Source organism: Cavia porcellus, unplaced genomic scaffold, assembly GCF_034190915.1.
Source record: "Cavia porcellus strain 051 isolate PalLab524CR breed Dunkin Hartley unplaced genomic scaffold, mCavPor4.1 scaffold_31, whole genome shotgun sequence".
NCBI classification, from domain to species: domain Eukaryota; kingdom Metazoa; phylum Chordata; class Mammalia; order Rodentia; family Caviidae; genus Cavia; species Cavia porcellus.
The window spans coordinates 26,793,360-26,805,382 of NW_026947514.1; the positions used below are offsets into that span (position 1 = coordinate 26,793,360).

Sequence of the window (12,023 nt, forward strand, 5' to 3'; positions counted from 1 at the left end):
CAGCTGATCCCCAGGAGGGGAGGAGGAAGATGCCATTGCAGGAAGTCAAGAGCCTATCACTGATTCCAGGAGGCAGCCCAGCTGCACAGCCCAAGGAGGGGATGACTCTTGCCAGCCAAGAGGAGCCAGAGCCAGGTGTCAGTGGCAGTGTTGTAGGAGCGTTCCCCCAGCCACCTGAAGGCTCCTGGAGCCCACAGCTTCCTTCTCCCCCTGGGTGAAAATGCAGAAGGTTGGAAGGCAGCAGTGAGCTTACCAGGCCGTGCCCAAGGAAGGGCTCGGGGCAGACACTGCCTCCCACATGGGCAGGAAACTGAGGTGAGGCAGTGTATCAATGTATGCATCAGTGACCTATTTGGGATTTCTGTCTGTCCCAGCAGGCCTCTGTTGTGAGTAGGGAAGCAACTCTCAACACAAAGCCTCGCCACCAACTAGTTACCCAGCTCCAGTGATAAGAGAAAAAACACAGGATTACCAAGGTGTTTGGACTGGTGGCATGCATCCATAATCCCAGCACCCTGAGAGGCTGAGGCAGGAGGATTGCAAGTTCAAGCCCAGCCTGGGCAACTGAATGAGACTCTCTCAAAATAAAAAATGTAAAAAGGGTTAGAGATGTTCAGTGTGAAGGCCTTGGGTTCGATTTCCAGTACCACCAATAAATAAATATAAATAAAATAAAGGAGACAGGTGGGCACGGAGGGGTGTTGAGTTTGCTCTTAGCCCCCCACCCTGCCTTTTGGTACCAGAGATTGAACTCACCCCAGCTCAGCCCTTCTTCTTTTTTAGCCAGGTGACTGCTATAAGCTTCCGTTTGTAAGCCTTGGAGGAGCTAAAAACTCTCCCGCCTGGCTCACGACACTGCAGTGGCAAATCAGGACGCACGCAGCAGAGCCTTGGGAACTGTTGAGCACTGACTAAATGACAGCTGCTGTGCGAGAGGCACTGTGACATTCTTGCTTTATGGGGCAGATGTTTGGCCGTGAGGGTGGAAGTGCTCCTGGGCCAGGTACTGACTTGGTGGGAAACCCTGTTCCCTTATATCAGGGGGCAGAGTGGGACTCTAACCAACCTCCCCAGAAATTAAATCTGTGACCACAGTCTCACCTACCCAGCTTCCTGTTCTGAGCAGGTGAGACGAGCACAGGGATGCTCACAGTCAGCGGGCGACAGGAGGGGTCATAGGCCTCTACAGGCATGGTTCCAGTGCCAGCCTGTCCCTTGCAAACTGGGTGACCTCAGATAAGTCATTCACCCTCTCTGAGCCTCGGCAGTAAAAACTAGAGAAATAATGCCTACTCTGTGCTGTCAGGAGAAGTAAATGAGACTACAAGTACTTGTCACATGGTAAGTCTTCAGAAAATAGTGGCTACAAACTTAATCTCCAAGGCTTGTTCTAATTTTTTGCCTGTGAAATGGGTACCACTGCTCCTCCCTGGCAAGGCTGTCGTGACAATGAAATGAGACACTGCATGGAGAAGCACAAGGCAAAGTCACCATGGCAGCAAAGACCAAGGTCAGTCTCATTCTCCAGTGGACGTTCAGCTGTGCCGCACTCAGCAAACTCCTGGTAGCACTTGGCAAACAGCTTTGGAGCAAATGCATGAAACAAGTATTCTCAAATGGTAACTGCAGATCACTTTGATTTCTCTGGGCCTGTTTCCTCATCTGTGAGACAGGCCTAGCAACACACACCTGAAGGGTGGCTGTGGAATGAAGTGCCCAAAGCCGATGGTCCAAATGCTCTCTGACACTGGGCGTGTCTGTGGGATCCCTCCTCAGGCAGACACCACTCAAGGCAGCTGGGTAATAAGAGCAATGTTTACTGAGCGATACAGGACTGAGTACTAGGAAGGGTTTACAGGGATGGAAATACACCCCACCCGCCCCGGCTATCCCTGACACCCAGAGACTATGGTACTTAGGAGTTAACACAACAGCCGTAACTGGTGAATATCTGTCCGTAACAAACCATAGCATATTTATACTGTATCACATCAAGTGATTATAGAAATCCATATATATATTGCTTGTATAAAATCTTTTTTTTTTTGTAAAAAATATTAAAAAAAAAAAAAAAAGAAAGTATAAAAAACATGTGCAGTTGGAAGCCCTGCCAGGACAGCCAGTCTGTAAACATTCAGTGAGTGTGTGCTTTGGAAGGGCGCCCGCGCCTCAGTGCCCACAGCAACTCCAGCAGGGCTGGCGAGGGTGCACCCAGCTGCCATCTCCTTGGCAGGGGCGTCAGGACCCCACAATGGCCCCGTCCAGCTTTACGTCCGGTCAGGGCAGGGCTGGGGGCAGAAGGATTGCAGTTCACGCTGAGTTCCATCCTCAGCTGTGTTTTGGTTGCAACTCATGGCTTTTCCTGGCTGCTTGGCGGTCCCTTGGGTGAGAGCCCCGGCTGGAGGCTGGAGGTGCACTCCAGGCTGCCTGGCTGGGCATCTCTCTCTGCCCCTGCCTCCTCCAAACTGGGCTCCAGGCAGCACGGCCCCACCCATGGGTCAACTTTGGTCTCAGCACCCGGTCCCTCTGGGTTTCTCCAGCTGCTCTTCTCCTTGGGTGGCTGATCTGAGTTTCACAAAAAAGCCCGCTGGACGCCAGCTGTGCTGAGCCTCATTGTATAGTTTGTCATGTACCAAGGAAGGGCCCTCTGGGAGCCCGTCCTCCTCCCTCTCTGCCTCTCCTCCTCTTCCTTCTCCTCAGACTCCTACCAGCCCAAGTCACTTCTTCTCCAGCTGCTCTAGCAGAGGGTTGCCTTCAGACTCCGGGGTCTTGACGCTGTCGGTGCGGACGATGCAGGTGGGGCGGTGGCGGTTCAGCATGAGGATAAGCTGCTGCCGCTCCTGCTTCAGCTCCTCTATCTGCGTCTTCAGCTCAGCGTTCATGAGCTCCAGCCGCTCAGACTCCTGCACACAAACAGACGCACGCTGTGAGCAGGGGAGAGGATCTGCCAGCAGGATGCTCTGGGCTGGTGGCTGCACTGCTCACCTGTTTCTGGCTTCCAAGTTGCCAGCAGCAGTCAAGCTTCTCAGTTAGCTTTTTTTCTACAGACAGAGCTTATCCCACCTGAAACACCAGCCTTGGTCACAGTGGCCTCTTGGCTGTTGCTCAAATATGCCAAATACTTGCCTGTCTCAGGGATTTGCACAGGAGGGCAAAGAAAAGAGGCTGAGTGGATCTACTGCAGGTCCACAGAGGGTCCATGGAGGGGTCTGAGATGGCTAACAGGGGGCAGCACTTTGATGCAGTATAAGGTGAGGTGGGGGGGATTTTTGGTCTGTGGGATCAAGGAGTCTGGTGTGGTCATGTGGTTCCTTCTAGGATGTGTGTTTTCTGGTTATTGGTCTACAATTATTTAAACAGTGTCTTCTCTATCCCCTGAAAGCCAGAAGCTTAGTTCATAGAAAGGCATTCGACTGACAACCTGCTAATTCCAAAGTAAGGCACTCAGGAGACCTCAAGTGAGATTTCCAGGACGCTGACAACTCGTGAAGTGGCTCTGGGGAAGGGAGGAAGCTTGGTGATTGGATGGGGGTGATGGGAGCAGGTGAGGGCATTGGCAGTGCAAGACCTGAGGTGTCAAATAGTAAAAGAGAAAAGCATCTGAGAGATGTTCCCTGGATTGTGTCTAAAAGCTTTGACTCAAAGCTCTTCAGCCTGAGAGTTGACATTTATTCATGGGCCAGCAGAGTTTTAGGCCAGTGGCTCCCAACTGGGAGTGATTGTGTCACCCAGACTGCAGACATTTCCAGCTGTCAGCACGGGGGGAGGATGCTCCAGGCACAGGGTGGGCTGAAGGCAGGGATGCTGTGAATGTCACCATGCCCCATGTGTCACTCATGAGAACAAATGAGGCCAAAATGCCAGTGGTGCAGGGATTGTGTGACCCAGATCAGCCAAAGGGCGAGCTGTGGTGGCAATATGTGTGTGACAGCTGGACAGCCTAAAAGCCTATGAGCTTGCCCTCCACTCCCCACGGTGCCCTGGGGTTCTGGGAGCTCTGGGTAGAGCCCACACCTCCCTCAACAGCCAGACTGAGCTGGTTTGCGTGCATGTTTGCCTCTGAAGTGGCAGCGTGAGCTCTCGAGCTCAGAACTGCTGAGGGCGGCAGGCCTCGTGACCAGACACCCAGGGAAAACAGTTTGGAAAAAAGAAAACAATGCCCACAGGGGGAAACATTAAAAACCAGCTATGGTGGTTTTCAGTTCAACAGGGGAAGGCTGGCCTGGTACAGTTCTCAGAATTCCCCCAAAAAATCCACCTCAGAAGGCCAGGAGACCCCACAGTCCGCAGCAGTTTGGTGCCAATTCTGGCCACCTGCTCAGCGGGCCTGGCTTGCTAGTGACCTTGGGAATGTCTCACGAACTCTCTGACCATCCGGCTCCCTCCGGCCCACAGGGTTAGCTCCATCTTCAAGGTCACCAGAGCCTTTGTCTGCAGGGGCCATGGGACAATCCAATGACCGAGGAGTGTTTGCTGAGGGCCTGCTTGTACAGTGAGTGCTTGGGGACTCCACAGGCCACAAGGCCCCAGTGTGTCTCTTGTGGATCTTCTACCACCAGAGAAGGAAGAAACCCGTAAACAAGGCAGAGCTTCCTGGAGAACCATCAGCCATCCAGGGCCTGGGAGACCTTCAGAGAGGAGTAGGTGGGGGCTGACCTTGGTCTTCAAGGATGAGTTGATTCTGGTTGGTAGAAAAGGGTGGGGAGGAGCTTCGAGTAGGGAGTCCTGAGTGTGTGAGACCACAGACACAGGGAAGTATAGGGTGTGTGGGGAGGAAGTGTGGCTGAGAGCTGGACTAGAACCGAATTCCAGAATCGAGTTTCTTAACTTCTACGAGCCTCAGTTATCTTGTTTGTGGGGGAAAAAAAGGAGGTAACAATGGTAATTAGTTGAATTCACAGGAGAAAAGCACTTTGCAAACCAAAGAGTTAGAGAGGCATAAGGGAGTTTTACCTTAATCTCATGAGCTGGGGAATAATATGAGAAAGAGAAAAAAAAATGTCTAAAAGGACACTGGGGGCTTGGTGACTGCCTGGACTTGGAAAATGAAGGAGCCGGGGCAGTGGACTGACTGGAGCCTGAAGACAGCCTGAATGTACTGTCCTGCAAAGCAGTGGACAGCACATGGAAAGGGCGGGGGTTTTACGTGTAGCAAGTCTGAAGTTAAAACCAGAAATACAAGGGGAAGCACTAGACATGTAGAATTTGACAGCAGCACACACAGTCAGCTCAGCGGAGCTACCCCGCGGCCAACCAAGCCTGCACAGGGTCCCCAGCGTCACCCAAGACCAGTGAGGTGTGGGGCCACTTGCTTCACACACAGCTGTCATAGGGTCACAGTTGCCTATGCAGAACGTTAGAGAACATCGCGGTTTGCCCTGAATTCTTCCCGGCTGTCACACTGGAACTTCACACTCTTCACCTTTATTCCTTCTGTCTTCTAAGAGTTATTGGTCAGGCTGTGTATGTACTTATTGTGCAGCTATGAGTTAGGTTCAGGAGAATCATTTTCCAACCATGACTGTCGAGGTGGTTTGTGGTTTTCTAACAGTAATTACCTGATTTGTTCCCTGATGATCGAAGGCGGAAACGGGCTAGGATCCCCCACATGTTAGTTATGAAGTAAAGTGATTCTGTTTGCATTTTCTTTTTATTGTTTTGGCTTCTGGTAGATATTTATCGCTCTCAAAAAATCAAAACCATTTGGTGTTTTAGAATACACTTAGAGTAAGTGAAGCTTCTGCTTCGTACAGTGTTCAGCAAAGTCAGCTGACAAACTATCAGGTGAGAGGCTGAGCACCTTGGTTTTCATTCTGGCCATGAGACCTAGACCAAGCCATTCTCTGTCTCTGGGCCTCAGTTTCCTTTCAGAAAATACACTGATTGGTCCAGGATACTTAAGCACTGAGATTCTCTATCCTTATTTTGAAAAGAAGAACAAAAAAATTACACTAAGGCGCAAAAAATCAAGTTCCCCTAACTTTTTATAAGAGTTGGGGTACAGCCTGAGGTGACCTTCTGGGCCCCTGAGATATTTCTAGATGAACATCCTGGCTGTGCTGCCCAGGAGCCAAGTTGCTACTGTGAATAAATTTTCTAACTGCGCTGAGTCTGGCACCTGAATGGAGGGCGTTGGGTTCTCGGCCTGCTGCTTTGGCTGCTGTGTGATCTTGGGTAAATCTTTGATATCTCAGAGTCCTTGTCCATAGAGTGGAGCTCCCTGTCTCATCCCAGAGCCACTGTGACCATCCAGAAGAGCTTAGAATGCGATGGGAGCACGAGGTGACATGATCACTACCAAGCCCCAGAGAATCTATGTCCTGCACAGGGATGTGATGAGGGCCAGTGCTGCGGAAGGGAGAAGGCTTGGCTGGTCAGGCAAGTGTCCTCACTGAGAGGCAGAAAGTTCCTGGGCAGATCTGAGTACCCAGGGGTCACGGGTGGGAGGGCGACTTTCCATCTGTAATGCATACACATGCACATTCTCTTTCACTTGCGCACACACACACACAAACACACACACATATATAAGAGGTGTGACTCAAACACACGGTGAATGTTTACAATTTTAAAAAGTATTTCAGTAAGACACATTGCCACGAATCTCTCTTGCTTCAAACACACCTACGCTGTCATTCCCTCCGCTTTCGGTAGCAAGTCTAGAAATCCCCTTCTGTGTTATGGCTGTGCTATTGTGGCTGCCTGCTGATCTGAACTGATTCGAAATATTTATGTGTCTTGGTCATTTCAGCTCTGGGGAAGAGCTGGATGTTGCAGTGTCAGATGTGGCAGTAAGACCTGAGGACCCACCTCAATGTTTTTATAGTGTGCCTTTCCACTGGATGGCTCTCAGCAGCAAATTTACCATAGTATTTTATTATACTTTGTAAAAACACTCATGGAAGAGGACTTGCAGAACTGCTTCAGAGAGTGGCAAAATTGGCGGGATGAGTGTTCAAAACAAGGGAGAATAATTTGAGGGGTATCGATGGCAATGGGTATTTTACTTTTTTTGGGACCGGGGATTGAACTCACGATTGCACACTTGCAAGGCAGGTGCTTATGCCACTGAGCTAAATCCCCAGCTCCAGGCATTTTACTTTTAATAAACATTTTTAAATTTAAATATTCACCATATATTGTGAGCACTTCTTGCATATAGCCCTTTGTATCCTGAGCTGTGCAAATATTTTGTGTATACTAAAAACTAAATTACACTGGTCATAGTGTCTGTAATCCCAACTACTCAGGAGGCTGAGGCAAGAGGATCACTAGTTCAAGGTTAGTCTGAAACTTAGTAAGACTTTGTTTCAAAAATAAAAAGGGGAGGGGCTGGGGATTTAGCTCAGCAGCATTAGGGCCTGCCTTGCAAGCAGGCAGTTGTGAGTTCGATCCCTGGTACCGATAAAAACGAAAAAGACAAATAAATAAATAAATAAATAAATAAAAAATAAAAAGGGGGGCCGGGGATTTAGCTCAGTAGCATAAGTGCTTGCCTGGCAAGTGCAAGGTCATGAGTTTGATCCCTGGCACCAATAAATAAATAAATAAATAGGGCTGGGATGTAGCTCAGTGGTACAACATTTGCCTAGCATGTGTGAGGCCCTGGGTTCAATCACTAATACTAAAAAGGAAGGGAGGAAAAAGAAAAGGAACCCTGTGACAATGTGGCTCCTTCCTGAGTTCTTCATTGCCGCCCCCCTCGTCTTCCAACCGGCAGCCACACTGCCGTTCTGCACCCCATGTCCTCCATCTCATCACCGGCCGCTCCTCTTATGGCTGAGCTGAAGTGGTCTTTCTCAGCCCAGACTAGCACAGGGCCCCTCTACAGTTTCCATGAGGCACTCAGCACAAATTCCTGCTCCTCATTTGCCATCTGCCAGGCCCTGCCCACGTGGCCCGCCTGTCCACAATGCAGTGAGCACTCGCTGGCCACTCACTGGACGGAAAGATGGACCAGCAAATGGGCGAGTGAGTCTGCCCCTCCACGGGCAAGCAGTGTGACCTTGGGCAAGCACCTTGCGCTCTCTGAGCCACAGGTCAATCTCCAGAATGGGAAAGCTGATCCCTATCTCACTGGAGCATCATAAGGATTCAGTGGGACTTGTGAAAGGCCTGGCACACAGTAGCGCTCAGCAAGAATTGCTGGAATGAAGAACAGCGAGCTCATTCAGCACCAAGCATTTGTCACACTGGTGCGTTACTGGTGTGCAAGCGTCTCGGGCCCTCCTTGCTGCTCCCGGCTGCTGTCCTGGGAGGCAGGGATCCAGTGTGAAGTCTCCTGTGCCTCACTGTGTCCCCCAGGCCCGCCCACCGCAGGGACTTGATGATGGCAGAAATGAGGCATGTGACACTGCCTGTCTTGAAGGCTGTAGCTTAGAAACTTCTTGAAGCCTAGCAGCCCAGAGCTGTACACCATCTCTTCCAGGACTCCCAGCTCCAGGACTGGGAACAACCACTCCCTGCCCCAGATGCTTGCCACCTAGAGGTCCACACAGCCCCATGCTGCCCAGACTAGCACTCTACATGTTGCAAGCAGGAGAGTCTCCCAGACCCACGGTGCCAGAGAGGAGTAAGGAAAACCAGCCTCGTTTCTTCAGTTCCCACAAGCGGGCAAGGGCTACTCCTGCCCGTGCCCCTCCACCCTGCCCAGTGGACCTGGCCCAGCATTAAAATTTAGTACACGCATAAAAACTTACTGAATCAATAAATGAATGAGTGATTGAATCAACCAATGAATGAATGAATTAGAGCCAGCATAGAGGCACTGAGATGAGACTGGCTCTCGGTCTTACCAACTGACAGACCTGACCAAGTCACTTACCCTCACTATACCTTAGATTCTTCATCTCATAGAGCAAGTAACGAAGGTCCCTATCTCATATGGTTATTAAACCAACACAACGAGATCAGATAAACAGCATTTATCATAATGCCTAACTTCACAAATGTTGGCAAGTATGGTCAGTTATGGTGTCCTGGTAGAATAGGACCTGTTGTTATATATGGCTACTATTAGTGTTCAGTGATGAACCAATGATGGGACTCCAGGCTGGAGACCACTGGCCGGGACTCATCAGCTTTCTAGTCATGGTCTCCACTGCCACACACCATTTCTGAGATGCAAGAAAGTTCTAAGAGACAAGACTCAGGGAACAAATGAACAAGTACCCTGCTCAGCACATGCCAAATGGAAAGGGCAAATAGGGCCAGGGGAGAAGGGGCCTCAACCTGTGGCTGACTCCACAGGCAAAGCTGACCTCCAATCCCGGGGGCAACAGCAATGAGCTTATCTTGGGGTGGGGTGGGGCACCAGGGGGGACGCAGGGCCAAGTGAGCCATCTGTATCTAAGGGAGGGAGCTTTTCACTGGACAAAGTAGCAGTGTTATGTCCACTGCTCATTTGCATGTTACCACCTGGATTCATAAGCACTGCCCTGGACGGCTATAGTGACCACAGGGACAATATGGGTGGTGCCCATCCTTGTGCCAGTCCGATCAGCCCCCAGGGGCGCGCACCTGGCTTCTCCCACCTTTCCTTCAGGTGCCCAGTTCACCTGGGTTTAGGGAGGGGCTGCATGGGCACCATTCCAGAGCAGCTGGCAGTGTCTCCTGGTGCAAGGGCACCTGGGCCCACCCCGCCCGGCCCGTGGTCCTGCTCACCCGCTGCAGAAACTCCGTGCGTTCCTTCTTCTTGTTCCGGCACCGGGCCGCAGCCACTTTGTTCTTCTCTCGGCGCCTTTTCCTGCGCTCCTCTTCCTCATCTAGCTGCAAGGGGACAGAGCCAATGATTAGACACTGACGCAAGCACAGAAGGGCACCGGTTCCCCTGCCTCATCCGCATCTCAGCAGCCAGTGATGGCTCACAGTCGTCAGACTGCAGAGACGCTCTTCTGTGAGTGGGTGGGCATCGAGGGCAACAACCAGCATCCCACAAGGGCAGAGCTACCTGGTTCCGCCTCCGTGCAGGGAGCTGGGAACTTCCATTCCCGGGAGGTGGCAGGGACAGGGTGGCCTGTTCTCCTGCTCGGCTCAAGTCCTCTGGGCATGATTTTCTGGGCCAGCAGTTCCTAGGCACTTCCTTTAAAGATGCCTTGGGCACAGCCACAGGTTTCTCATTCTAGCTCCACCCCACACCCTTGGACTACTCCATCCTCTCCTCTTCCTTTCTGCTGGGAATTTAAACCCGCTGCTTGGGATCTACTTCCTCAGGCTGCCAACAATCTCCCGGCTACTCTGCCTGACTGTGATCCTTTTCCCTGTCTCTGCCTGTTCTTCCACCAAGATGCCAATTGTGACAGAGTTGGGAAACCTGGGGACACAGCTCAGGGGCCTCCTGAGTCTCCAGATATGCTCCTCCTGCAGCACATGTAGAACACTCACCATGTATGAATCATGCACAAAAGATGGGGAGGTGGAAATTCAGTGCCCGTCACCAGCCCTGCCTTGGAATCCAAGTGGCAGCTGTTAGTGTTTCATTAGTAGTAATAATAACAGCTGCCATTCACTGCCCACTTTGGCAAATGCATTAAACACATACCATTTAACCCTCACGATCAAGTCTTATGAGGAAGCGGCTATTATTATACATTATTATATATTATCCATTTTACATATAGTGAGTCTAAGGCCCAATAGCTCATTCTGTGTCCAAGGCCACACCACAAGGAAATGGTGAAGCCAGGATTTGAACTCTGGTTTCTCCAGCTTCAACCTCCTTCCCCTTGATCACTGGTTTCCAATGGCCTTAATCCATCAAGGTCACATTATTGTGGTGACACTTGCTGTCCGTTACCTACTAGGAAAATCTGGAGATTACATAGGGCCCACTGGGTTGGGGACAGCTCAGAGTCAGAGGTGACTAGAGAAGCTGGTGGATTGCCCTGGGCTTGCCAACTCTCACTTCAAGAGTGGAGCAGGGATGGGGGATGACTCTGGCAGCAAGGTCTCAACTCACAGGGCTTCAGGCCAGGAAAATAAGCAACCTCTCTCCATGTATTCCCAGCATGCTCTAGGAGCTCAGGACAGAGGCCTGGGCCGGAAAGCAGCACAGGGCAATGACACAAGCCTGACAGAGCAGCTTCTTCCTTCTCCACCACCTCTGGGCTCCTCCTGACCCCCAGAGGCTGCCACAGAGGCACCTCATCAACCCAGCCACACCCAAGCACCTCCCAGCTCCTTGGCCTCTTTTGGAACGGAACCAGAAGTGACAGCTCCTTTGGCTGACCCTCATCTGGGAAAATAGAAACCTGGCTGAAACTGATTCCGCCCAACCTCAGCCTCACCCCTCCTCGGGCCGAGGTCACGGTGACGCCAGGCAGGGGGAAGGAATGGAGGAAGTGGCTGGCAGCGCAATCTCCCCTTGGCCAAGAGGGTTTGCCCACAAACTGTCAAGTGATGGGTGCAGCCAGGCCCTGCTGGGCTCACAGGGTCTCAAGCCTCCCTCAGAGCAACCCCTGAGTCCCTCTGTCCCCTACCCCTGGCTCCACCCCAGCTCTGCACATGACCTGATTCTAGAGTCAAGAGCAAGTGGAAGTGGCTTTGGCAGCAGATGCAGAGATCAGTGCTGGAAGGAAGTCCACCAGGTCAATTGGGCCAGCTGGACACCCAGGCCAGGGGATGGGGCTGCTCCACCTGCCCCCTGCAGTCTGTCAGTTCCCTCCGAAGCCCTGGCCCCTCCCCAGCCAGCCCAGCGCTCTCAGACCCAGCTGAGAGGACCCTCCTGTCCCACTTGGTAAACTACTCCACCTTCAAGAGGAAACATCACCTCTTCTGGTAAGGCTCCTTTGACTCCCCAGATGAACCAGATGCTTTTCCTACAGCACCGTGAAAGTCTGTGGCATCTGACCACTATCTTTGGGCACCCTGTCTGCCCACCTATTCTGGAGGATGGGGACCTAAGCATGGTACTTAGTGGGAGCTTAATAAACCTTATTCTGATGAAAAAATGTAATAAAGAATTTCAGAGAAAGATGCTGTAGGCTTGGATTCTTTACCTGAAAGTTACTCACTGCCTGTGTATG

General features: G+C 51.4%; 1 protein-coding gene across 2 annotated transcripts in view; it reads right to left on the reverse strand.

Annotated features, from left to right (window-relative positions):
• Positions 1 to 1,797: 1,797 nt before the first annotated feature.
• The window catches only part of Jdp2 (Jun dimerization protein 2), a 39,048-nt gene continuing 28,822 nt past the window's right edge, over positions 1,798 to 12,023 (reverse strand). For both annotated transcript variants that reach the window (XM_063241201.1, XM_063241202.1), the window contains exons 3-4: positions 9,664 to 9,768; positions 1,798 to 2,903 (exon numbers count right to left, since the gene is read on the reverse strand). In XM_063241201.1, coding sequence (XP_063097271.1) covers positions 2,718 to 2,903; positions 9,664 to 9,768 — 291 coding nt within the window. In that variant the 3' untranslated portion in view covers positions 1,798 to 2,717. The remainder of the gene's footprint in view (positions 2,904 to 9,663; positions 9,769 to 12,023) is intronic.